This window comes from Tachysurus vachellii, chromosome 9 (genome assembly GCF_030014155.1).
Source record: "Tachysurus vachellii isolate PV-2020 chromosome 9, HZAU_Pvac_v1, whole genome shotgun sequence".
Classification (NCBI taxonomy): domain Eukaryota; kingdom Metazoa; phylum Chordata; class Actinopteri; order Siluriformes; family Bagridae; genus Tachysurus; species Tachysurus vachellii.
The window spans coordinates 17468999-17495643 of NC_083468.1; the positions used below are offsets into that span (position 1 = coordinate 17468999).

At 39.6% G+C, this 26645-nt stretch overlaps 1 protein-coding gene across 2 annotated transcripts; it reads left to right on the forward strand.

The window, feature by feature from the left end:
* The first annotated feature begins 475 nt into the window (after nucleotides 1-475).
* Nucleotides 476-25892, forward strand: zc3h18 (zinc finger CCCH-type containing 18). Of its 2 annotated transcripts, none has more exons than XM_060878017.1 (19): nucleotides 476-1086; nucleotides 2157-3022; nucleotides 3847-3931; nucleotides 5977-6131; nucleotides 7441-7536; nucleotides 7928-8085; nucleotides 8656-8685; nucleotides 9602-9716; nucleotides 9860-10140; nucleotides 16395-16580; nucleotides 16671-16802; nucleotides 17040-17135; nucleotides 17328-17555; nucleotides 21359-21481; nucleotides 21571-21767; nucleotides 22130-22326; nucleotides 22416-22515; nucleotides 23067-23160; nucleotides 24864-25892. In XM_060878017.1, the coding sequence occupies exons 2-19, from the start codon at nucleotides 2168-2170 to the stop codon at nucleotides 25054-25056; spliced, it is 3321 nt and encodes a 1106-aa protein (XP_060734000.1). In that variant the 5' UTR covers nucleotides 476-1086; nucleotides 2157-2167; the 3' UTR covers nucleotides 25057-25892. The 2 variants fall into 2 exon arrangements, with proteins under 2 accessions (XP_060734000.1, XP_060733999.1); XM_060878016.1 differs by having other exon boundaries at nucleotides 476-662.
* Nucleotides 25893-26645: the final 753 nt, after the last annotated feature.

Below are 26645 nucleotides of genomic sequence, written 5' to 3' on the forward strand. Positions count from 1 at the left end.
AAGTAGATTATCTTAATATCAAATATTTAAATTTTCTCTGGACTTAATGATAAATACATGTCTGACCTTTGGAACGAACCAAAAAAAAACTAGAAATCGCATTCTTGCCTACATGGACGCTAATGCATTAAGAGGAGGGGGTCCCCCGTACCAAGATGGCGGTTCAGTTGACGCATTCGCTCCAATGTACTGCCCTATACAAGGCTACATCTAGTGTATATATCTATGGTAGATATCTATGATGATAATAATGAGGATAATAAAAACGAATAAACAGACGCGTTTATTATAATCGCGCCACCTAGTGCAAAGCACCGCAACAACAAAACTTGGGTATTCTATAATTGATAAATATGTTGTTCTGTTAGTGCATTAAAAAATAGTGCATTGAAAACAAGCATACAATAAAAACAAAACGTCTTTTAAAAACAGTTTATAACAGTTTAGCGTTCTGTTTCGTTACGCTACCGGCTCCGTGTCGTTTGTTGATGACGTCAGAGTTATGGCTGCTCTCACGGTGCCGTGCAGAGCTTGTGCGTTTCTCCGCTAAAGAACATTTAGGAAATCGTCAAAGATTTCGGTTATATATCGCATCTGAGGGAGAGAGACCGCGTAACTCCCAACATCGAGACCGTGTCTCCAAAGACGCTGTGGTTTGAAAGGTGACCGAATGTGTTTTAAGCGTTCTCAGGGTTTTTTTTTTCCTGTTTTCTTTTTTTTTGTGAAAGTGCGCTTTATTGTTGTGGGTAATGAAGCTGACCAGTTTGGATCAGAGAAGCTCAGCTCCTGCGCGGCAGAAAGACGCAAACACCGCTACTAACGCGAAAGAGTTTCTCTTCGGTTACTTAATAAACATAATATGAAGTTAGTTTTTTGCTTATTGTCCATGTTATCGTCCGTAATAAAGTGCGGGCCGCGTTCGGGCCTGCTGGTGCGGGCTAGCCAGCTAAGCTACTTCACCGCCAGAGAAACGACAGACGGCTCCTCATTGGCAAATATGCTAGCTAAGCTAGCCAGCTAGTCGGCTAGCTTGAAAATTGACGTTTTGGTCGTCCATCTCATGTCACTTGCCATAAAACCTAGCAGGTAACCTCATTCCAAATGATTGCTACCATTATCTCTGTCTTGCAAAAGTATGCATTGTGTGAAGTTGGGCGTTTCTGGATGCGGATAGCTCATTAGCTGGCTTGTTCGCTAACAAGCTAACGGGCTGTTCAACGGTAACATGTCAGGGTCTTTAATAACTTCATTTTGGGTTGTTATTTTTTTTAACCACACCCTGTAACAGTTAAGTAAAACTATAGTATACGTGTAAAGCGTGTCTTTTTTTTCATGACACGCAAAACTTTCATGTCAACACTGTTCTCTGTTCAGTAAAATTATAGCTTTATGTTTTTCTGCCGTTGATAATGTGTTGGTTGGTGGTATTTTTGTAATTCTGCTGAGAAATTATCAGTAGTGTCCAGTTCACACGTCACAGATGGATATTAGTAACGGTGTTTAATCGAATGTAAACATAAGGAATAATGATCACTAACGTGAACAAAAGAGCAAACGCGTCCTTTCTCAATCACTAGTTTATAGTAATGAAAATTCGAGCAGTAGAACGAAAGCTCTACTTCACTCTAGAATGCAGTGCAGTTATGACCCTTAACGACAGATTTGTTAGACTAGTGATGTACGAGATGATCAGCATGAATGCATTAATAGCGATGAGAGCTTTAAAGGTGAAGCTATGAAACCTGATCTGTTTGTGAAAAAGTAGTAAATTCCTGACACGTGAAATGGCATGTAGGGGACCAGCAAAAACAATTTTTTTAATTGAAGATTAGCTTAAGTGGATAAGACACTGGGTTGTTGATCAGAAGGTCAGGGTTCATGCCCCAGCATTGCCAAACTGCCACTGTTGAGCCCTTGAAGTAAAGACTGCTTCTTCTAAAATTAGTCATTCTGGATGGAATTGTTTTGTTAATAAATCTTGTTTGCAGCAATTAGACTCCAACCAACCAGACTCAGAATTGCCTTTGTTTTAGGGATAGACCTAAACACTGTCCAGAAAAAAAACAGCCCACTGTGTACTGACGTTAACCATCAGGGATGTGCACTTTATGTGTGTGTCAAACTAATTGCATGTATTTGAATTATGTTAATGGTAGGTTGTTTACTGATGGACACCCCCGAAAGCCCCACTCAGTCTCCACAATCCCCTGATGAGGAGGAAAAGGGCTTCTCTGAAAGTGAGCTTCTGGAGTCACCGGAGTCCCCTACAGAGGAAGGTAATGGGGTTTCTGATAGCGAGTTACTGAATGATGATGAAGTAGATGCAGACTCAGATTTTGATGATGAAGAGCAGGTCGAGTTAGGTGGTGGGGCTCAAGAGGACATTTCCGACTTAGAAGATGACAAAATGCATAGAGATGTAAGGGTCCACAATCAAGAGAGTGCAATACGTCGGAGCAGATCAGCTGAACTGGAAGTAGAGGGCGAGATCCTGGAGACACCCAGATCGCCAGACCCTGATTCCCCAGAGCTAGATCATCCGTTCACTCCTGCTGATGGAGAGCAGGAAGATATCAGGCAGGAAGACGAGGATGATGGAGGAGAGGTGACCACCAGGTCCAGCTTGAGTCGTCAAGAGCTGGATGAAGAAGATGATGATGAGGAGGAAAGGAGACGGAGGAGGCTAATGGTAGTCAGCGATTTGAAGGATTCGCCCTCCGTGTCTAGAGATTTGGATGAGCACGAGCTTGACTATGACGAGGAAGTGTCTGAGGAGCCTAGCACAGCCGCAGCAGAGGAAGAGGACACAGAGAAGGGTCCTGCCATAGAGGATGGTGATGAAGATGAGGAGGAAAAAGAGGAGGAGAAGAAGAGAAAGAAGGAAAGGAAACTGATCTTGCCCCCTGATACTCAGGCTAAAACATCTGAAGAGTCAAGAGGCCAAGAGAGGGGTAGGAGGGATTCTTTTCGTGATAAAAAGAAAGACGAAGATGATGGCGAGATTGATGAAGGAGAGATTGATGTAAGTGTTCTGACATTATTACTGTATGTTTATAGAGGTTAAATTAGAAATTGTGGCTGTGCTTTAGTTAATGCCAATTTATTTTTCTATAGAGATTTTCACACATTATTTAACAACACATTATCATTGTTTTAAACCCAGCTTTTAAACCTGTGTCGAGGAACATTTCACATTTGCATTTCACAATAGGGTTAGCAACGCTTTTTTCATGAAACCCTGTTAGCAGTGGTTTTACAGTGCCATACATTTACAGTTTGAAATGATGTGTTAGAATGTTACAGCTAGTTGCTTAGCAGCAGACACCTACTCATGATATGAACAGTATGTGCTTCATATGTGAAAACCATGATGTTGCATCACTTAACAAAATGGCTCGGTAGCGATAGGCGCCAAATCACTGAACATCACACAAAAGTGTGTGCCCAAGTGAGAGGGAAATATGTGACCCTGAAAAATTAGTGGGCGTTAACTTAAAAAGGCCCAAAAAAAAAAAAAGAAAAACAAAAAGGTTAAGGATAATGACTGCTTTTTTTCCATTCACATTGTCTATTTATACAGCAGTGATTGACACTGATTGACAGGCTTGGCTAGGTACTTGAATGCACATGTTAAATCCGTGTGCTGTACAGTTCTTTATCTGATTGTGCAGGCAGAGCAAGCAGACCTAATAGAAAATGTTTTAATTTCTAAAATCATTCATTCTAATTAATTAGAACCTTCAGATGTGGTTCAGATGTACTTTCAAATGCATAGCTTCTATGAAAATTTGAATTGTAATAAAACAAAAAAAAAAACATTTATTTCTGTGGCTGAAACTGTTTCAGGATGATGATCTTGAGGAAGGTGAAGTAAAGGACCCCACAGACAGAAAAATCCGACCCAGACCTATCTGCAGGTTCTTTATGAAAGGTAGTCTCAATTTTCTGATTTGAAATAATATAATTTCGGGTGAAAACACACTTAGTGGTGTAACAGAACAGTGAAATGTGGCTCAAAATTTGTGCAGCCAAATATGCCATAAGTATTTACAATACACCAGTGCTTCTACCAGTAAAATATCAGATATTATCCTTTGCATCAGTCCTTTGTGTCAGTCTCTGCACACCACATACATGAATACACAGCAAACCCCTGCTGCGGCCTTTCGTTGCTGATTCAATCCAGGGTAAAGAAATCACTGTGTCAGAGGAGAATGCAGGATTTATACAGAACTATGTGCCTGTAACAGAAGAACAGTCTAAGAGCAGAATGGGTTTTTGAGTCTCACTGCTGAAATCTACCCATGCTCAATCTTCTAATGCAGGGGTGTCAAACATACGGCCCGCGGGCCTGCCAGGGAGTTCAGTCCGGCCCGGGGGATAAATCTGCAATATGAAAAAAAATAATTTTTTCATTTTTGGCGGAACTACCAGCAGATGGTAGTACTGAGCTTCAGGGTCTGAGTGGCATTTTAGTCAATAACCCCTGAGCTAAACGCTGTTACTACACAAATAACACCTCTTTTCTATTGTATTAATGTAGAGAGGCAGCTACAACCGCATTTTGCTAGAGTTATTGACTCGGGGAAACTCCAATCTTTGAATATGCGGCCAAATTCCCGCTTCTTCAGTTCTCTCCAGTGCTGGAAAGCTGATCCTATATTAACACGGGTCCTGCTTCTTGCTTTATTGTAAGCCTTTCTTCGCTTTCTTTCTTTGTTTTTATCCTCCATGTCAATGATAAAACCGCTTTGTGCTAATGTCACACATGCGCACTGAACACACTCTCCGCACATATTAACAAGACACACCCTTTTCTGCTCATTGGCTACACATTTGTTTTGATTTTTGAGGCCCTACCTTTAAATGAGATTCTAAAATTGGCTGCTACTCAGGACATAATGCCTGATATTTATGCACTTGTGCAGGCTAAAAGATGCTAAGTTTCAGGGGAAAATTGATAAAATAAATTTGTTTACTTTAAAAAACATACATACTTCTGTATAAATTAACAATTTTTACAAAGATTTTCTTTTTAAAACAGCTGCCATTTAAGATTTTAAGTGTGTGGAGTCAATTCATGTATTCAGAATTGCTTCCCAGAATTGGAAATTGGATATTAAACTATTTCTATATTTTGATGTTTGATTTATGTTAACATGCAGGACAGTGTTTTTAAGTTCCACAAACCTGTGATGAAATGTTTTGCACCATTGTACAATAACTGTGTTCAGTTTTTATGCATAATGCACTTAAATAAATGTTAAACTGGGTAAAAGTGTTGTTGAAATTGCACATACTACTTAGGTTGTTCATAATATATTTTTGTAAAAGGACAATTCATTTAATATAAAGATTTTTATAATTTACTTCTTTGCACTAATACAAAGAAAAAAGTGGACTTATTGTTAGTTCTATGTAATTTTGCTATGAGTTTACTGGTCTGGCCCCCTTGAGATCAAATTAAGCTGTATGCGGCCCCCAGACCAAAATGAGTTTGACACCCCTGTTCTAATGCATAGCTTCAGTTGAATGGATCACAAAGAATTAAGTTATGATTATAGTTATTATTTTTATCATGTTGAATTACCCAAATGTTGAGACAGAGAGGTTATTTTTGCTGTGTAGAAAATGTTTTGGTTTGTGACAGCTATATCAGATCATATTTGAATTTTGTGGATTGTTGAATATCTAATGCACAACAGGGCGATTCAGTGTTATGTTGGTTTGTAGCATGTACTTACTTGTACACAAGGTGGCGTTATCGTACTAAGATTGCTTAACTGTAGATAAATGCAACTGAAGCTTTCCCGTGGTATTTGTTTTGTGTTTGAGTCCTGTGAAATTTTCAACGAAGCTTTAACTTTTGTAATGGATATGTTTTAAACACTCAGACTAGCAGCAGTATTAAAATAGTGTCTATAGTCCATGCAACTACATTAAAATACTACAGCTAATGATTTCTGTGTCTGTTAGGTAACTGCACTTGGGGCATGATCTGTAGATTTATCCATCCAGGAGTCAATGACAAAGGCAACTACTCTCTCATCTCTAAGCCAGACCCTTTCTCTCCAAATGGAGCTCCTCCTGGAGCTGGGGGCCCTCACCCACTCATGCCCTCCAACCCTTGGGTATGAGCTCACCAGTTATTTCCACCACACCACCTCATTTTCACCTCGTATGCCCGGGCAATTTGTGTTTACGCACACACTGATAGTACTGTGAGTCTAAGCTAATTCCAGCTGTCAGAAGAAATGCCAAAGAACAATGAAATGACGCAGTTCTAACAGAACACGCTTCATGAGTTAATCATTTGAACGTCATAGCGGCAGGATTTGTACCATGTACTTTCCTGATGTTAATTATCAGACAATATTAAATATTAATTTGGTTAAGCATTCATAAGCATGCTATGTATACTGAATCACTTATTATTCTGAACTCTAGCAAATTGCTGTAATTATTCTTTCATTCGCTCATGTATACTTTCCAGTGCTATAGGATGAGTAAACAATTCTCCCCACCCAATTAACTGGCCTTTTTGGCACTGCTTGAATGGAATCTTTTACTGTGACATATGCACAAGTATTAAGTAAAAACAAATATAACATTTATGTTAATTTCATTGCTGGTGTACATTTCCAAGCAACTCAGATTTATCTGGTTTAACCTGAGAGCACGGAAGTGAATCCAAAAAAGTCAGGTCATTTTTGTTTAGGATAAAAAGGTGCACAATTTTGTTCTACCTCATGTACACAGATTTTTTGTTCCTCATGCCATTATAGAAAACTAATCAATAACTGCCTGCAGAGGACTTTATCACCAGTTGATTATTGAAAAACTGTCTCATAGTGTTTTATTCCTGATGCACCGCTGCAATTTACCAACACCAACAAGATTCAGTTTATTAAGAAATGTCATGCTTTTAACAGTACATTAAATATAATGTAAACAAGATATCCACAGCGGTGTTGCTGTTATTTTAAACATTATAAAACCATTACAGTCACTCCCACACTGTTTGTCTTGACATGGTGTTGGAAAACCTGAAAGTGTAAGACAGTAAACTTGCTGCCAGTTGACAACTTGTTACAAAGCCTTGAGGCTCAAGACTTTCCTTTGAGACCTGTTAACCGTCCCTTTTGTTAAATAAGTAACATTTTGTTCATAAATGATCATTAATGCTAAATATGTTAAATGTTCTGGATATCCTAATCATTTACTATTATGTTTAGAATCTTTGGGGCTTCCACCATACAAGTCCCTGCAAGTGATTTGTTTCTACAGAAAGATTAGCATGTTGAAACAAGTTCATCAGTAGTGAATCTGATGATTGCTTTGTGAATACAGATGTGTTGGAAGAATTTTGCATTTATCAGGTTGTTTTGTACGATGTGTCTGAAAGCCGTTTTGTGTGTATGTGTACTTTGTGTTCTGTAGACTGGTCTTCCTGTAGAGGAGTTGCCTCCTCCTCCACCACCTGCAGAGCCTCCAGTGGAGAGTGCCTGGGAAAGAGGTCTCCGACATGCCAAAGAGGTTCATGTTAATCTCATGAAAACTTTAATCGTGACACCTTTCATCGAAGTCAGCTGTCCTAAAGGGAATTTTAGAGGCATTATTGTGATCAGATTTTGATAAGAGATAATAGTTGGACTTTCTGCAACTATTCAAATTAGACCTGAGTTTGTGCAGTGGATTTTAGGTTTTTCCCATCTAATGCCTGTGTGATATTGTGCTAAATGTTGTTGTGCTTATGCAAATCATCTTGTCTTTATATCAGTGAGATTCATGACTGTTGATTTTATAGTATTGTGCATCCTCTTTCTATTTACCCACTGTATTTTATTAATCCTTGATTATTGAGATTGTTTAGTTGAGAAGTGGTGGTGGTATTTATGATGCAAATGTAACACCTTGGTTCTCTCAGGTATTAAAGAAAGCCACAATACGCAAAGAACAGGAGCCTGACTTTGAAGAAAAACGGTTCAATGTCACCATTGGTGAAGATGAATGGGAATTTGACAAAGAAAACGACTTCTTCAGGGAACGAGGCTATCGCATTACCAGGGAAATCAGAGATCCTGGGTATGAAACCTAAACTACACCTAAAAAAAACTGTAGTTTGCATTAGCAAGCCTCACTTTTCCAGTGTTATTGATTTACTGTGTATCTTACACCTCTTATTCTTGACATTAGAGCTTTGACTGATACAGTAAAAAATTAACCACATGATAAGCTAAATATAAACCAATTCAACAGGGATTTTTAGCTCGGGACTTTTAATTGAGCTCACCAGGGTCAGGCAACACCAATTCCTATAACCCATGTCTCTTACTACAAAAAGTAGAATATCTGACAAGAAAAGTTTATTTAAGAGCTTGTGAAATGTATAGTCATTTATTATAACAAAACATTTTGGCAAGGTGCATCAGATAGTGGACAAATCTCTTAAAGCCTAGAACCATAATCCTTTTTTTTATTATTTGTTTATTTATTTTTTTCCTAACTGTACATAATGCCACATTCTGTTAAATATTTTGCATTTATTCCCTTTTTTCCTGCAAGGATGGTGGTCTTTAGTGTGTAATTGTTGTTTACATCATATGACGTTGTCTTGTCCTCAAATTGAGTGAATTTTCTTTTTCAAAATTGCAGTGAAGTGGACTTCAGAGACCCAGCATATAGGTAAGCATCTTGTTGTTGATTTAAAGTTGTTGTGAAATAATGGATTTATTTTGTATATGACTTGTATAGAGAGATACTTAAAGGCAGGGTCTCCGATTTTTGAGAAATGCAATGTAAAACAAACGTGTAGCCAATGAGCAGAAAGGGGCGGGGCTTGTCAATATGTGGTGGAGAGAGTGTTCAGTGGGCATGTGTGACATTAGCAGAAAGCGCTTTTAGCATTGAAATGGAGGATAAAAACAAAGAAAGAAAGTGAAGAAAGGCTTACAATAAGGCAAGAAGTAGGACCCGTGTTAATATAGGATCAGCTTTCCAGCGCTTGGAGAGAACTGAAGGAGCGGGAAGTTGGTCACATATTCACAGATCCGAGTTTCCCGAGTCAATAACTCCTGAGCTAAACGCTGTTACTACACAAATAACACCTCTTTTCTATCGTAGTAATGTAGAGAGGCAGCTACAACCGCATTTTGTGTAGTAACAGCGTTTAGCTCAGGAGTTATTGACTCGGGAAGTTCAACTTTACTTAAGACGCCGAGGTTGCTTTTTTCCTTCTCGATAGGTGAGTAACGTTGGTTTTGCTTTGTTTTACAGAAGTAATATATGCCGTCGTTTGCATGATTATGCTTGTCATTTTTGCTTGTTTGTTTATCTGCAATCGTATTGTTCTTCCTTTCTGCTATGATAAAGACACATTTCTTTCCATTATTTGCCTGGGTTGCGTATGTATGTGTGAGCGGAGCTATCAATACAGGGGTGGGACCCAATTGGGTTAGGGGTGTGTTTGTTTTGGTGATTTGGTCGACATTGGCTTTCAAAAATCGGAGACCCTGCCTTTAAGTAATGTTACTGACTTTTTTTTTTAATGTAATTGTCTCAACACTGCTTTCAAGTCTAAGTAGTCTGAACTCTGTTACAGTGATCCATATGTTGATCCTTATTATGACTATGAAATGGAGGCTTTCTGGAGAGGTGGCCAATATGAGAACTTCAGAGTTCAGTACACAGAGACCCCACTGCCATATCACTACAATGTAAGATCAACTTTTAGCAGAAGTATGAAAGAGTGGACAGTATTAAAACAAATGCCAAACCATTGACGAGATTAAATTGTGTAAAGTCCACCTTCTCGTTGAAAAAACATTATTTTAATAGGTGTCTGCATATGTTGTTTCAGGATCGAGAGCGAGATCCTCGTGAGCGGCACAGAGAGCGGGAACGTGAGCGTGAGAGAGATCACCGCGAGCGAGAGCGTAGACAGAGGGAGCGCGAAAGGGAGCGAGAGCGGGAGCGTGAAAAAGAGCGGTTGCGCAGAAAGGAAGAGTGGGAGCGAGACCGACTGAAAAGAGATGAGAAAGAAGGTAGACCTAGAGAACGGACATTAAGGGAACCACGTGAGAAGAAAGAAGAGAAGGACAAGCCTCTTAAACCACGTTCACCTATCAGTATGCCACCCAGGTAAGCTCCATTTCTCTTCCTCATCACTGTGGATCTATTCCTCCGGCTGTGTTTGTGAACCCTGCTGGGTTTTCTTTTTGTTGGCGCATGTTGGCACCTCTGACTTTACACGACATTGTCCTGTTTTACTGTTAGGCTGCGCCCTGGCTTTTGTTGCTCTAAAAGAGAAAGGGAAAAGGTCTGGTTTCAATATAATATTCCAGGTATTGAGAAGAAGGAGATGACCTCTTAAATTCTTTAATACACCATGTCAGGGATAATATACAGGAAGTGTATTAGAGCCTTATATGCTTCTCAGAACTGACACTGGTTTCCGTAATGTGTATGCTTGTATCTGAATCAGTCAGTTGTTACTTTCTGTATATTTGTCAGATTTGAATACGACTAATATGTACTCTAAGCTTGTTGGCTTAGAGCTTAGCAGGGCCATTAACAGATTATACACAAACATGCGTCTTGACACAAGCTTTGTTTTGAAATGCGAACACATTAGTCCTGTAGGCTACTAATTCAAGACTCTTTGGTTATTTTCAACCAATCGAGTTGCACAAATTATTGAACCAATCAATAATTGGTCAAAGTGCTTTTGCGTGCACTTGCCACACAGGTGGAACAGTTTCAGTCTTGGTCTAATGTAACTGTGTGTTGATTTGTGTGCATGCACATGTAAAGTTGATTATCCCACTTCTCTTGTTCATGGTACGGTCATTTATACGTCTGAGCATTTAATTAAAATTCCCTTGCCACTCCTTGATGCTATGCTGCTTTTTGCAAAAAATAAGTAGTAGAAAGTACTGCAGTTGTATAGAACCAGCTCTGCTTGCTTAGCAGATACTCTTGTGCTGTTTATCACTTGCATATATTTATTTTATGAAAAGGGAGAATTTCAGCAGACTTTTTCAGACTATTGTCTAGTTATCTAGATTATCAAGCAGAAGACTTGTTAAATGTATTCTTTTAAAATTATAAATCAAAAACTGCACTTTTAAAGTCAATTGGACTGAGAAGGACTACACATGAAACATAAGCACTTCAATCTTATTTGTAGTCAAATCAAATCAAATTTTGTCACATACACATGAAATGCAGCTGTCTGGTATATAAGCATTTAAAAAAAAAATGAGAAAGTATAAACTTTATAAAAAACTATATGAAATATGAAAATATACATAATATAATAATTAACTATTCACTAATGGTTAAAGCATTAAAATATAACTCCTGTCATGTCAGTTTATTATTCAGCCCTTTGTAAACAAGGAATTTATCCAGCTGGAAATTATAAATTTTAGCCAAATGCACCTCATAAACAGTTTATTAAGTAGCACACACATTCTGACATGAAAATGGCGTGACCATGTCACCATTTTGAGGAAGCAGACAGGTGACTTGACCTTTTAAATATCTTTGGATGACCTGGTGTATCTAAAATCAACAACATACAACTGTTACGCAGATTGTGTTTTGAATGTGTGACTTTCTAACACTGTGCTAATTGTGTATATGTAAAACTGCATTTTGTTTTTAACGTGAATGGAACATTTAGCTGTTTCTCTCAGATATGTACACTAGATGTCGCCTTGTATAGGGAAGTACATTGGAACGAATGCGTCAACTGAGCCGCCATCTTGGTACAGTGGACCCCCTCTTCTTAATGCATCAGCGTCAATGTAGGCAAAGAAATACAATCACTATAAATCGTCATGAATGCCATTTTCTAGTTTTTTTTTGGTAGTTCCAAAGGTCAGACATGTATTTATCATTAAGTCCAGAGAAAATTTAAGGTTTTGATATTAAGATAATCTACTTTTTCACAATATAATGCATAGTGCTAGTAGGTGTAAGTTTATTAGTTACATTCTTCCACTTGCATAAACTTCAAATGAACAATCACTACTTACCTTATAGCCTACTGCATGCAACACTGCTACAATGGTGTGACTATACATGTTCATTTAAACATTTAAATTGTATTGGATTATTAAATATGATATACAAAGCAATTTGCAGGTGGAAGCAAATCACAAATTTGAGAAGAACATAATGTGAAAGTTAGATAGTTGAGGTGCCAAAGACTGTTGAATCTTTTATTTATTCTTTTCCCGCAATATTTTTGCAACATTAAATAAGTATGTACTAAAGTCACATAAACCACAAAAAACCCACATAGTTTGACTTTGAGGCTGAACTTGTGTGTTACACTGCCAATCTAACTGGTGACATCCTTCCAGGACTGTCAGCTTAGTTAACCATTTTAAAAAAAAAGGTGTTTACTGTCCCTGCAACTTGTCCATGACGGACGTCTCTGTTTATCACTTGGGAATCTACAAACAGATTCAGATTCAGATTATTTTATTTAATACCATGGCAGCAATCAAAAGCTATTTTCATGGCAAAAATTCAATTACAAAAACACACATCATATAAATACAATAAAAACAAAACAAATATAAACAGCAAGTCATATTATAAATTTTTTTATTAACATAAGATAAAAAAAATCCAAACCCTTTTCAGACATAATGTCATTAAATGTCTTTAAGTGAAGTAACTTGATAAAAGAGCATTCTGCTTGTGTTAAGTCCAGGACAATCTAATAAAATATGTTTGACAGATAAGGGAATCTTACAAAACATACATAAAGTTGGGTTTTCACCTTTAAGCAAAAAAGCATGGGTCAATTTTTAATGTCCTTATTAAGAGCTTCAGAATCTACAAACATTGTCTGTTTTCCTAACTGTCAAAAACTAAAGGGTAACTAGCATGGATTAGCTGCGGTCGTTAATCAAGGACTAAAACAAACCAACGGAACAAGAAATATAATTTCCTAACATTCAATATCATAAAACACATTCTCACTTGTGAAATGTAATCCCTTACTGTCTGGTTTTTATATTTCTTTCGTTTGAACAACCAAATGCAGCACAGAACTCTGGCATCGTCCATGCATTTGAGGTAAAGGTGCACCGTACAAAGATGGCGGCGGTTTTGACGCATTTTTAGGACCCCAATGCGACACCCAGTGTATAGATATCTGTGTTTCTCTGAGGTTGTGCTGTCAGTCATCATTAACTGTAACCACAAAAGTGCAAGGTCTCATAATGTCAGAATAATTAGCAGAGTTATTAATTTAGTGAAATGTGTATTTCTTTTATTTCTTACTTTCCATTGGAAACAACAGGGCTGAATTGCAGATTTTTCCCCCTCCCATGTTAACTCATGAGCATGTCTCCCTTTGTGTCTTGCTAACTGTTGAAATAGTGTATCTTGTAATTCTGGACTTTAACTTTACGTTTGTCCTTTTCTTTACTTCCTTACCTGAATTTCATCACTGTATGACATCACTAAGGTGCAGTGAAAGTGTCATAATTGTGATAGAAGTAGTACCCAGCTGAAACAAGGGTGTGGAAAGGAAGTGACAGCCTTGCTGCTTTTTATGAATGGGTTATGAGATACAAAGATAGTTCTGCCTGGAACTTCCCAATGTGCCACCAGTTACCAAAATGTATTTTGTGAAAGATTACAGGTAATGGTACTGGCTTAAATAGGAAGTTATCAAAAAAAATAAAAAATTAACAGGAAAAGAGGTTAAAAGCAGTGATCTATTCAAATTCATTGTAGTACATTGCATAAATGTATGTTGGTTTAGTTTTAGGGCCTTTTTACACCTGGTCACTTCATGTGTTTTCTCTGATCCGATAGCTATCTGATTTGTTAAAACTGTTCCATTTACAAATGCGTCTTGGCGAATCAATCCGATCTTTCTACTCCCGCCCAAAATGCAAATATATTTTACCTCATTTCCGGGGTAATTGAAATGGAGAATGCTTTGGTGTATGCGCTTTTCAGATTGCAATCAAAAAGAAGACGAAAAAACTTGTTACGACGGTTATGCTACAAAAAAACAGCATTTACTGTTTGCTGGTGGCAGCAGTGCGTTTTGAGACCCAACGAGAAAACTCTATTTAATGCAGACACCCGTTATGTTTTCGTGAGGTGTACAAAGTGTGGAAAAAGCTATGGAGGCCCACGTGTTTATATTTTATTAGCCACAAGTCAGGTAGGTAACGGTAAAACAGCAAACTTTACAGTGAGTGTGAAGTGAGTGTGTCTGAATGTTGACTACATTCTTTTGTAATGGCAGTATTAATGTGTACCTGCAGTGTCTCTCCTTCTGTTCTCACCATTTCTAATTTAGCACCCTGACTTTATATACCCGGGGGTTGGAGAGTTACATTTTCCTGGTTAAACATAAACCCAAGGCATCTTGGAGTTTGTATTTGTTTGTTTTTTTCTTCTTGGATCAAATGTTTTTAAAAAGAAAAAGAGACTCTACCCTGATATTTGAGTCTGATGATTTCTGATTTTAAATGATTGAAATCTTACATAAGTTGGAAACGGATGAATTGCTATGGTGATCCATAACGGGAAAACCCGAAAGAAGAAGAAAACAGCATACGAGCAACAGCGCACTTTGATTTTTTTTACTGAACTACTTGTGAATATCTTGTTTATAGCACATAAAATGATCAATCATTAAGCCATAAAAATAAAATCATATCAGCTTATACTGAAGTTTATAAGTATTTGTTCAACTCTAAGGTCCAGAGATGCAGTTTCTACTATTGCTACATTAATTGCACTGGCAAATGCATTATTTATTTTATTTTATTATTATTATTATTTTTTTTTTATTTATTAGCTGTACTCTTGTATTGCAATTTGTAATTTAATGAGTTATTTTTGGTATCTAGTTCCTCACAAAACAGAATTCTTGAAACATGATTCCCTCCAGCCCCAAAACTCACACAATGAGGAAAGTTTGAGAACAGATTCTATTACATTCTAAAAATAGCTCTGTCCGTGGTTTCTATTTTTAGCACCATTGTGCTGCCGCCATTGAGATTGCGTCTTTTTGCATCACTCTAAAGGAATTTCTCCCAGGCAAGTGACTGCAGACTTGATGGGCACAAAGACACTTTGGCTATGAAACAAAGTGAAAATTCCTGCATTTCTTGTAATTGATTGCATGTTCCAAATTTTCAGTTATGAGTTGGATTAATGAACATCTGACACATTCCCAAAAGTACTCTGCATTCTTTTCATCACGCTTTAAAGGTAAATAAATGGCAGTCTGATAAAACAAAGGAGCTATTATTGCTGTCTGAAAGTGTTTTTTTGTTTGTTTGTTTGTTTTTTTTTTTTGTTTTTTTTTCTTCTTCTTTAAAGAAAAGAAAAACACATTTTGCTTTTATGGGGGAAATCCTGAGATGAACTTTTCCTTTAAAATAGACTTCCCCGTTATTATAAGCACACTCACTTTTTGGAAGATAAATATACATATATATATTTAAAACAGGCAGACCTACCTGCATCTTTATTTTTCTTTCCTTGTTGCTGATTCTTTAAGTGATCAAAGATTAGAAAAAATGTAACCATAATTACCTGAATGTTGGTTCAGAAGACTGACAAACATGATGTAATATGCATTCATACTTTGTCGTGACCATTTGCGTGATATAATCTTGTCATATTAACATGTGACTAACCCAAAAATGACCCCAAAAAAAGCATAGAGTTAATCATCATAAAGGTTAATCATCATATTTTAATGATGATTAACACTTTTTAATACAGTTTTTGAAATGGTTTTATCTTCATAATGACATTAGAATGTTACCCAACAAACAATATCAGGAAACCATGGTTATGTAATAGTATCTGCCTCAGATCTTCCTTGTTGGTGGTTTCTCTTGAAACCTGCATTATAATATTACCCCACCCCCACACCCACCCACACCATGCGCGGAGAGTTTAGCTGGATTATTTAGTTATTACTTCATCACTGTCTGACATAAAACAATTTCTTCTTTGACAAGCTTTAAATCAACAGTGCGTTTTTCCGCTTACTGGTAGATGCTGGCAAAACAGATCTTGATGGATTCCTTTCTAATCAATTTGGTGAATGTTGAAAAGCCACCTTAAAACAGCAGTGTGGGTGTATGTTTATACTTCTGTCACATGCTTGGTGCAAGGGAATGATCTCATATGTTTCCTCCCCACTATTTCTCTCCTCTGGTATTATGAACTGTGGAAATACAAACTTATGTTAAAGCGGGGCATTATCAGAGAATCCGTGCATCACTGTGATTTAGCACTTCTGTCTTGTGCTCATAACCAGCATTTTCCCCAGCAAATGTAGAAGTGACAAACAAAAGCCTGAAACTTTCAGTGTATCCATTCCTTTTCTCCAGAGGGCCAATGGAGTCACAGCCAAAGAAGGAGACCGTGCCCATGGTTAAGCGGCCAGATGAATGGAAGGACCCTTGGCGCAGGTCAAAGTCTCCGAGGCGAAGACCTGGCCTCATGGGGTCCCCACCTCGTGGACGCAGGCGGCATAGGCCCTCTGGGTCATCTGTGTCGCTCTCTAATTCGTCACGGTAATGTGAATGTTAGACCTTAAGTTTCGTTTTGGGTTGTGGTATGTCTGTTAAATATACCTGAGAACTAACTGAATGGTATATCCTCAGGTCATCATCGCGGTCTTCTTCATACACAGGTTCCGGTTCTTCACACTCAAGGTCACGATCACGATCTTCATCTCTCAGCTCTTATTCCACCCACTCCTCCCAACATAGCTCTTTTACAGGCAGCCGTTCCAGGCAAGAAACTCTCACACACACTCTAACACAAACACTGAGAAGTGCACCAAAAATACAGTACATTCTTATTTCAATCTTTTAATTTTTTAAAGGGAAGAGATGCAGGAAATTTACTTGTCATCTTCATTCATGAAATTTAATTTCTATACCCAGTGTTCCAATCTTGTGATTTCTGTGAAACACTTTTGGTAAATCATTAATATAATTCATCTTTTACTCAATTAATTTTTTTAAAAGATCCAGATCTTTTACGTCATCACCTTCCCCTACGCCTTCTGGTCAGAGGAACGCTGGCAAGAATAAAACAGAGCAGCCTCCTGGAGCAATGAAAGGGTACACACACACATCGTCATTACTATGCACTTAATATATTCACTCACACTAACTCATTCATAGACTAGTTGCTTTGGCTATATCACACTATGCATATCAAAAGGCTCATGCTGAAATTGGAACTAGCAAAAGTACCAAGCAGCATGTTTGTTCTCTGCATGCAAATGAAAACAAATGTCTGTTCTTCTTAAGGCACCTGCTGAAGCCAGGTATGCTGCCCCCTCCTCGCAGAGACAAGGGCTCCTCCAAGAAGATGCCCAGTCCCTCATTGCCGGGCAAACCTTTGAAACCTTTAGCAGAAGGAGTTAAACCTCCCAACATCCGTGAAGTGGGCAGACCAGCTGCACCTAGAGAACCAGCTAAACCACCCAATGTGAGGGAGGGCCGTAGAAAAGACAGACAGCCACACGATCCTCGCAGGTAGTGTGTGCCCGTGTGTGTGCGTGTGCCCGTGTGTGCGCGTGCGCCCGTGTGTGCGCGTGCGCCCGTGTGTGCGCGTGCGCCCGTGTGTGCGCGTGCGCCCGTGTGTGTGCGTGCGCCCGTGTGTGTGCGTGCGCCCGTGTGTGTGCGTGCGCCCGTGTGTGTGCGTGCGCCCGTGTGTGTGCGTGCGTGCGCCCGTGTGTGTGCGTGCGTGCGCCCGTGTGTGTGTGTGCGTGCGTGCGCCCGTGTGTGTGTGTGCGTGCGTGCGCCCGTGTGTGTGTGTGCGTGCGTGCGCCCGTGTGTGTGCGTGCGTGCGCCCGTGTGTGTGCGTGCATGCGCCCGTGTGTGTGCGTGCGTGCGCCCGTGTGTGTGCGTGCGTGCGCCCGTGTGTGTGTGTGTGTGTGCGTGCGCCCGTGTGTGTGTGTGCGTGCGCCCGTGTGCCTGCGCTTTCGCCCGTGTGCGTGCGTGCGTGCGCCCGTGTGCGTGCGGCCGTGTGCGTGTGTGCGTGCGCGCGTGTGCGTGCGCGCGTGTGCGTGCGCGCGTGTGCGTGCGCGCGTGTGCGTGCGCGCGTGTGCGTGCGCGCGTGTGCGTGTGTGTGTGTGTGCGTGCGCCCGTGTGTGTGTGTGCGTGCGCCCGTGTGCCTGCGCTTTCGCCCGTGTGCGTGTGTGCGTGCGCCCGTGTGCGCGTGCGCGCGTGTGCGCGTGCGCCCGTGTGCGCGTGCGCCCGTGTGCGTGCGGCCGTGTGCGTGCGGCCGTGTGCGCGTGTGCGTGCGCGCGTGTGCGTGCGCGCGTGTGCGTGTGTGTGTGTGTGCGTGCGTCCGTGTGCGTGCGTGCGCGTGTGCGCGTGCGCCCGTGTGCGCGTGCGCCCGTGCGCGTGCGGCCGTGCGCGTGCGCCCGTGCGTGTGTGCGTGCGCCCGTGCGCGTGCGGCCGTGCGCGTGCGCCCGTGCGTGTGTGCGTGCGCCCGTGCGTGTGTGCGTGCGCCCGTGCGTGTGTGCGTGCGTGTGTGCGTGCGCCCGTGCGTGTGTGCGTGCGCCCGTGCGTGTGTGCGTGCGCCCGTGCGTGTGTGCGTGCGCCCGTGCGTGTGTGCGTGCGCCCGTGCGTGTGCGTGCGCCCGTGCGTGTGTGCGTGCGCCCGTGCGTGCGCCCGTGCGTGTGTGCGTGCGCCCGTGCGTGTGTGTGCGTGCGCCCGTGTGTGTGCGTGTGTGTGTGTGTGCGCGTGCACCCGTGTGTGCGCGGGCGCCCGTGTGAGCCTGTGACTTCCTTTTATTAACACATTTGAACTGTTTACAAATGGAACAGATTTGCAAATTGAAAGTGGGAACACAAATTAAATTTCTTTCTTCCTCTACTAGTGGTAGATGTACTAGTGTGTGGGTGTGTGTGTGTGCTATGTGAATTATGGATGCATTTGCATGAATCCTGTGTATCAGTATCCAGAGAAGACACAGAGTTCTGTGTGTGCGTGTGGGAGTGTGATATGTGGAATACCCTGTGTGGGAATTCTGGTTGACTCTAGGGGGAAAATCACGTCTCTCCTGGCTTTCCAGAGCTCTTGTGTAAATGTTCATTTGTTGACTCTTTGTTGACAGAGTAACTATTATGTTTCATTTAACCTTTGACTGAGACTTCCCTTAGGGAACTCCTGAGTCCCGTGCCATAATGATGACTGTCATGCCTGTCTTCTGTTTTCAATTAGTAAGGTTTATTTAGGGTATTTTTATTATTTTTGCCTTTAACACCTTAAATACCATGTGTATGTGTATGTGTATATATATATATATATATATATATATATATATATATATATATATATATATATATATATATATATATATATATATATATGGGCAGACCATTTATTTAATTTTATATATAATATAATAAAATTATATATATATATTTTTTTTTATTTAAAGTGTTCAAGGCAAAAATAAATATATATAAACACTATCTCTCAAAAGTGAGTAACCCCTCATATTTATTATATGTATATATCAGAAGGAATAATTGGATTTGGATCTATTTTAAAATTGGATATATTTTAGAGTAATCATTGTGCAGCTTTATCAGTATAGATTTTCTGTCTTCTGATGACTCAAATAACTCAACATACAGCCATTATTGTCTAAATAACTGGCAACAAAAGTGAGTGCACCCTAAGTGAATGTCAAAACGTGTCCAAAGTGTCAGTATTTTGTGTGAGCAACCATTGTCTACCACTGCCCTAATCCTTTTAGGTATAGAATTCACCAGGGCTGCACAGGTTGTTGACATGGTGACATCACTGAGCTGCTGGATGTTAGACACAAGGCACTTCTCCACTTTACGCTTGAGGATGTGCCTCAAGTGCTCAAAGTCTAGAAACATACAGAATTTCCTTTAGCTGTTATCCTGACCGTGTGTTTGGGGTCATTATCATGTAGGGAAACTGTTGGGTCCAGTTTCTAAAGGGAAGGCGTCAGGTTCTGCTTCAGAATGCCACAGTACATGTTGGAATCCATGTTTTCCTCAATGAAGTGCAGCTCCTCAGCACTAGCAGCACTCATGGAGTCCCAGACCATGATGTTCCCACCACAATGCTTGACTGTAGGCAAGACACACTTTTCTTCGTGCTCCTCACCAGTGTGTCACCACACATGCTGGACACCATCTGAGCCAAACAAGTTTATCTTAGTCGCATCAGACCACAGGACATGATTCCAGTAAGTCATGCTCTTGGACAGGTTGTCTTCAGCAAACTGTTTTTTGGGCTTTTTTGTGAGCCAGCTTCAGAAGAGGTTTTCTTCTGAGACAACGGCCATGCAAACTGACTTGTTGCCGTGTGCGGCGTATGATCTGAGCACTGACAAGCTCACCTTCCACTTCTGCATCCACTAAAGCAATGCTAGTAACACTCACACATCTGTTTTTTTTTTTTTGTTTGTTTATTTTTTGAAGCCAGCTTCAGCACCTTCGATCGACCTTTGTGAGGCCTGTTCCGAGTGGAACCCACCTTGGAAAATCTCTCTATGACCCTGGCCACTGTACTGTACCTCAGCTGCAGGGTGTTACCGAACTTCTTAAAGTCCAGGCCATCTTTATGGAGAGCAACAATGCTAATTCTTTAGAGTTCTTTGGCATGAGGCACAGTGGTCAGTATGGGAGAATTGTACTCAAAGCACCAAATTTGAACTGCTCTATTACAGATACACAAGTTTGTATGGTCCTATTATGCAGACAAAAACATGAACATGATGAATAGGACATGGTTTTGCATGGTTAAATGAAGTACAGCTGTTATCATTTAGGGTGGTCTCACTTTTGTTGCCAGCTAAATAAGTATGATTACTTAAAAGTAAATAATATGGTACTTAATTCTTTGACTGGGAATGTGATTCCTATCAAGTGTTGCTTACTCTAACAAATAGGCTGCTGATGATTTAGATAATTAGATGCTTCAACATTTCATGACATGCATTAAGCTGTACTGTTAAAGCCTGTTATTTTTGATTAACGTAATTTCATCTCCCAGGACAAAGTTTATGAAAAAAATAATCTTGTCACATCATAAAAGTACAGTACACCAAATTCTTTTTTTATTTCCCAGTTTGTTAGGGAGCTGGAGTCAGAGTGCAAGTCAGGGCATAATACAGCACCACAGAGAACAAAGTTATTGCTATTTTGTGTCTACACATTTCCTTGCAAGAAACAAGAGATGGATGCAGTCTTTCATGGTCTCATATTTTGCAGTTGGAGCAAATGCTATATTTGAAATTCAGACAATTTCTTAAGATTTTTCTCTCTCGCGCGCTCGCTCTCTCTTAGGAGAACATTAAGTGGCAGTGTGAGTGGCAGTGGCAGCAGTTTTTCAGGCTCCAGCTCTCGCTCCAGATCTCGATCATCTTCCGCCTCTCTTTCTCACTCTCGGTCTGGATCCCACAAGTCCAGGTGCAGACTGCTAACATTGTACATACAACTTGTTCTCTTTAACCCAAAACTCCGATAGCTAACTGACTTTGTGTGTGTTCATGGTTCAGGTCTCTGACAGTAAGCAGTGTGTCGTCAGTGTCCTCTGCCTCCTCCAGCAGCAGCTCTGTGCGCAGTGCTGATTCTGATGATATGTATGCTGACCTAGCCAGCCCTGTGTCCTCAGCTAGCTCCCGGTCACCCACTCCAGGTCACACACGCAAGGAGAAAGTTCTACCACGAGACAGGGATGCCAATAAAGAACGAGGTACAGGACTGATGCGCTAACACTCAAAGAAAGATGCACTCTGATCCAGATTGGTTACTAGGGCCAGACAGGTCAAAATTAATTTGGTACTAGATAGCACAGGTTTTGTTTTATCTGAACTTTCACTTATCTAGATTTTTACAATTTACTTACAACACCTGTTAGTTACATTCCTAACTAAACCCCCAGAAATATGACTGCTGTTACTGCTATTTGAATGACATTTTTGTTACAGATCAGTATTCACAGTAAATCATATCAGTGAAACCAATCAGAATTGTGTTCACTAATACACAGTTGCTCCTAGTTCAGATAGCTGTGGTTGACACTTGTGAAATGGGTTGCATTTGTCTTTTGTGTAGGAAAGCCCACAAAGAAAGATGAGACCTTTAAAGATGAAAGGAAAAGGGTTGATCAGTCTGGCCTTCCACCAAAGCCTGACCTTGGCATGGCCAGGTCCGCACCTGGAAACCGAGGGCACCCAATGAACGCACCACCCATGAGTTCTGCAGGGGGCTATGGTTCACATAAGGACATCAAACTCACCTTACTTAACAAGGTAGCTGCTTACATTAAGATTATTTTAACATTCTTTAGTTTAAATAGCACCCAAGAGGTTGACCTTTTATTTTTCTACCCTGTATGTAGCAACAAGCAGACAGAAGCAATAGAAAAAGGTATTTCCCTGCAGACAAAGACAGACCAACATCTCCTCTTAGCAAGAGAATGGCATTGTCTCCTGATCGAGGTGAGAGGATTTTCAAATTCAAATTTTAATTGTCACATACATAAACATATATGGTATGACATGTAAAATGGGTTTTACGACTGTTCCTTATAGTGAGAAGTAAATACACTAATAAAAATGTAGGTTCAATTAGAAGTATAAATAAAGAGGAAAAAGAAAAAACATAGAACTATAAATCTGTATATAAATGATACAATAAGGATAAATAAAAATGCAAGAATAAAAAAACAGATCTGAACAATTTGCAATGAATGTAATGGAATGCGAATGAGTTTGCTATATATAATTTAGATATTTGGTATATACATGATAATGATAATGTTGCCCATCCAATTATAAGGATTATTTACTAGGAAAAACCAGTGTATAAATCCTATCTATGAAATTTTGTGTCAGACACACACAAAACCAGCATACTTGGTTAACATGGATTTCCAGAAGGAAATCCTACCTAGAAGAAGCATCACCTTGGTCAGCAGTTTCAGTTCTTTTTGGTGGCAAGCACACACCACCATACTTAACACAACACAATCTAATCTAATATGTCATAGGTCGAGACAGAAGGCCTGGGCGTTCCCCACTCTCACCTAGAATGGACCGGCCCAGAGGTCAGGGCCCTCGGCCCATGCCTCCACAGGGAGACAGGTTTGTACTTTTTGTTATATTTGTACTTAATAAATTCCTTTCTTTATGGCTGATTTCACCAGTTGTTCACAAACCTTCTGTACAACAGAAGAGTTTCCCTGACTTCTGTTCTTTATAAATGAAGAACAGAATTCTTTTCTTTAGACTTTGAATCTTATTTAAAGTTCCAGCATCATCTGACCCTGCAAATCCCCTGGCTTATCTGGCTTAGCTGATTTATATAGAAAAGCACAGTGCTGCACATGCATTGCACACTAATTGTGGCCATTTTATAAAATTCCCAGCGTAGGGAAAAATGTATCTCTTCCTTTATATTAGTCTAACTAAATCTACCAAACTTAGGTCAACCTTCATGATGCAACATGAATTATTTCCACAACCAAATTAAGGATATGAATATTGTTCATCTTTCTTTATGATGTTCTGGTCTGCATTGATCATGGTTTGAAAATATTTGCTGAGTCTCCAGCCTTTTGTTTTGAAAGAGGATTATTATTTAAAATGGGAAACCCCAGGGGTGTATACAGTCTGTGTATGGGCAGAACACGCAAACAGTGACGCACTCTTTATATGGGAGGGAATTGCTCATCAAAGACAGAGAAATTAAACAGTGTCAAAAACAAAATACCTGTATTGTTTGGTCAACTTTACTTCTCTTTTTCCCCCTCATGAGCACACATGCTTTGTTATAAATATAACATGTGGTTGCACAGGATTTGATACAAAATTATACAGGAAACAAAAATTTGAGCTTTTGAATAATTGGATAGAAAGCAATTATAAATATGACTATCAATATAATTATAAATGTCAGCCATGTTGATATTTTCTCACCTCCACAAAATGCTCTTCAAATAACACGAAACCTTTTTTTTTTAAAGCATCAAAAAATTAGCTTTTTTTTTTGGCTCTGTGGTTCCTTAACGATATCCATCAGTGTGCTGTTTGATTTAAAATTCTGATTACTACCTTTCAGCACTCTGCCCTCTCCATTTCACACACACTTTCTTTCAGCTGTAGCCACTCTAGATAACACTTGGTGCTCAGGTTCCATGCAAAGTTTGTTTGTCTCAGCCCACCAGTCAAATTAGCATACGTAAGCTTCACAAGTCAATGAAAACACAAACATTGTATAGTGGTATACAGATGCATTTGACTGAATTTTACACTCCTATACCTGTTTTATGGAGATGAGACATACTTGATTTAGAATTAGCACATCAGTACAGATGTATCTTACATTTGGAAAAAGTTTTCACGTTCTTACAGCTTCAGTAAAGTATCTACCCTCTGCTGCACTGCAGGCCCAGTAAATGAGATTAAAAAAAAATTTGAGGTTGACCAACATCCATCAAGGGTTACAGCTTCTAGAGAGATGATTAAATTTCTGTTCACATTGTAATGAATATGGCTGTAGAGTGCTGGTTGTTTTCTATTGTGCAGTGAATGACCATAGATGGTTATTATTTAGAGAACAGCATTTATTGCAGAACATTTATTACTATAATGTTAGCAGGGTAATATAAAGTTAGCAAATTCTCTTTTTTACAAGCATAACAGCCTCCCAAATTATGCTGCTTAACCATGGGTAAAAAAAATAAATATTCACTAAGAATTTAACAAAGGTGTATATATTTGTTCAAAGATTAAATATAATTTAATGACTTAATTTTGATTCCTCATGGTTGTCATTTTTCCTCCAGGAAGCGTCCCCAGTCCCCACCACCTAAGTCTACTGGGAAAGGCCTCACAGCATCAGCTGGTAAATCTCCAGCCCCGGTTTCAGGCTCGGGCAAACCCAGCAGCACTCTCTCCCGCCGTGAGGAGTTGCTGAAGCAACTGAAGGCTGTGGAAGATGCTATCGCCCGCAAGAGGGCAAAAATCCCGGGGAAATAAGGAATAGGCCAGAATCTGATTTCAAGCCATTAGGCACTGAGGACGTGCAGTCTTCTTTAGAAGTGGATAAAATCTGTCATTGAGTTTAAAAAAATCACAGACATCCAAGTAGCTCACAATGACAACTGCTACATTATTCACACATTTCCCCTCAGCGAGAGGTTGTCTATTTTATATTGATGTGATATTGTAGTAGGGTGACAGTTTACTCTTAATCTGTTATTGCAAGAAGATGGAAGCTTTACTGCATTGTCATTGCTGACAAAAAATGTTCTATTCATTTCTTTCTCTGCCTCTGTCTCGCCTATTTTTGTTCTCGCTCCCTCTTATTTACTTTTTGTTAAAAAGTCCATGTCTTGGTCTTTTGATCCAAGGCTATAAATTTCATCATCAAGACAGACTGCCTTACTGAGAGTGACTGCTTTTGTGCGCACACCTGCCTAGCTTAGGTTTTGACACTCTGAAGAACTCAAAGTTCCCCGACCCCATCGTAATCATTGAGCTCTCGGCAATTCTGTATGTTTTGCATTTTGACTGTGTTCTGTATCTGATCGTGTACAAATATTATAAGCCAGTTGAAGAGAAACACCTCTTAACATCTATGAAACTAGAGAACAAATGACAGTGATGTGATGTATTGCTTTTATAAGACTACATTTGTTTGGGTTTTGTTTTTTTGTCCCCTAGGTTTTCACGTAAAAATGGTATTTTATTTTGTTCCTTATTTTTAGACAAGTGTAGGAGTATGTCTTTGGGACATTCTGAGATAAGGAATAATAATATCTTGCTTTTTGTGACAGAGAAAGCTTCTAAATAAACTATTTTGATAAAGAGAATCCTTATATGACTTTTCTTGTTTTGTTTATTCATGGAAAGTATTCAAATGTATAGTTAGGCTAAAAACCAATGGATGACTGCACTTCAACAATCAACACATAGATAAAGTGTTTTAAACCTCTTAAGTGGGTGGTTGATGATTATTAAGCATGGTGAGTTTGATGGAAGAAGGTGAATTAATGAACAGAGTTTCTGTCCAGTGAAAGTATGGGATTGTTGCGATGCAAAAGCTGACGTGTTAAAGCATTTGTTAGGAGTTTAGATGGGAGCCAGTGGGGAAAATCACAAATTACCTGTTCAGTGGTGAAGGGAAGCTGTTAACACCGATTAATGTGGTTTATATTGTCAGTGCTAACAGAAGGACTATTTTATTGCTGTGTTTTTGATAATACTGTTTGACAAATTACCAAGAGGATGAAAGTCCCAAGGATGTAATTAGAAATAAATGCAATAAATCTGCTATGTTAAATCTAGAACTTCTAACCATAGTTTTTCCTTGAGCCGTACAGTAATGTTTCTGATCACCAAGATTTTCAGAAAAAAGCATGTTGGGTGCTCTTTAAACAGTACAGAAAATAATATACAATTTTTTTGGCCCTCAAATTTCCTTTTTACATATAATTTCCCTTGGGAAATTAATGTTTCTCATCTCAGTGTATCCAATTTATAAATATAGAAAAGAAATTCTGACTAGGGGCCTGCACCAGCTTTTGTTAAGGCCAGAGAAAAAAATACCGAGGTGCCATCTGAGG

Excerpts from the sequence above, each read along its gene's own strand:
- zc3h18 (XM_060878017.1), top strand. The coding sequence starts at position 2,168 with ATGGACACCCCCGAAAGCCCCACTCAGTCTCCACAATCCCCTGATGAG. Across the intron at positions 16,803-17,039 it reads TTTACAGGCAGCCGTTCCAG|ATCCAGATCTTTTACGTCAT; the intron begins GCAAGAAACTCT and ends TTTTTTTAAAAG. Across the intron at positions 17,136-17,327 it reads CCTCCTGGAGCAATGAAAGG|GCACCTGCTGAAGCCAGGTA; the intron begins GTACACACACAC and ends GTTCTTCTTAAG.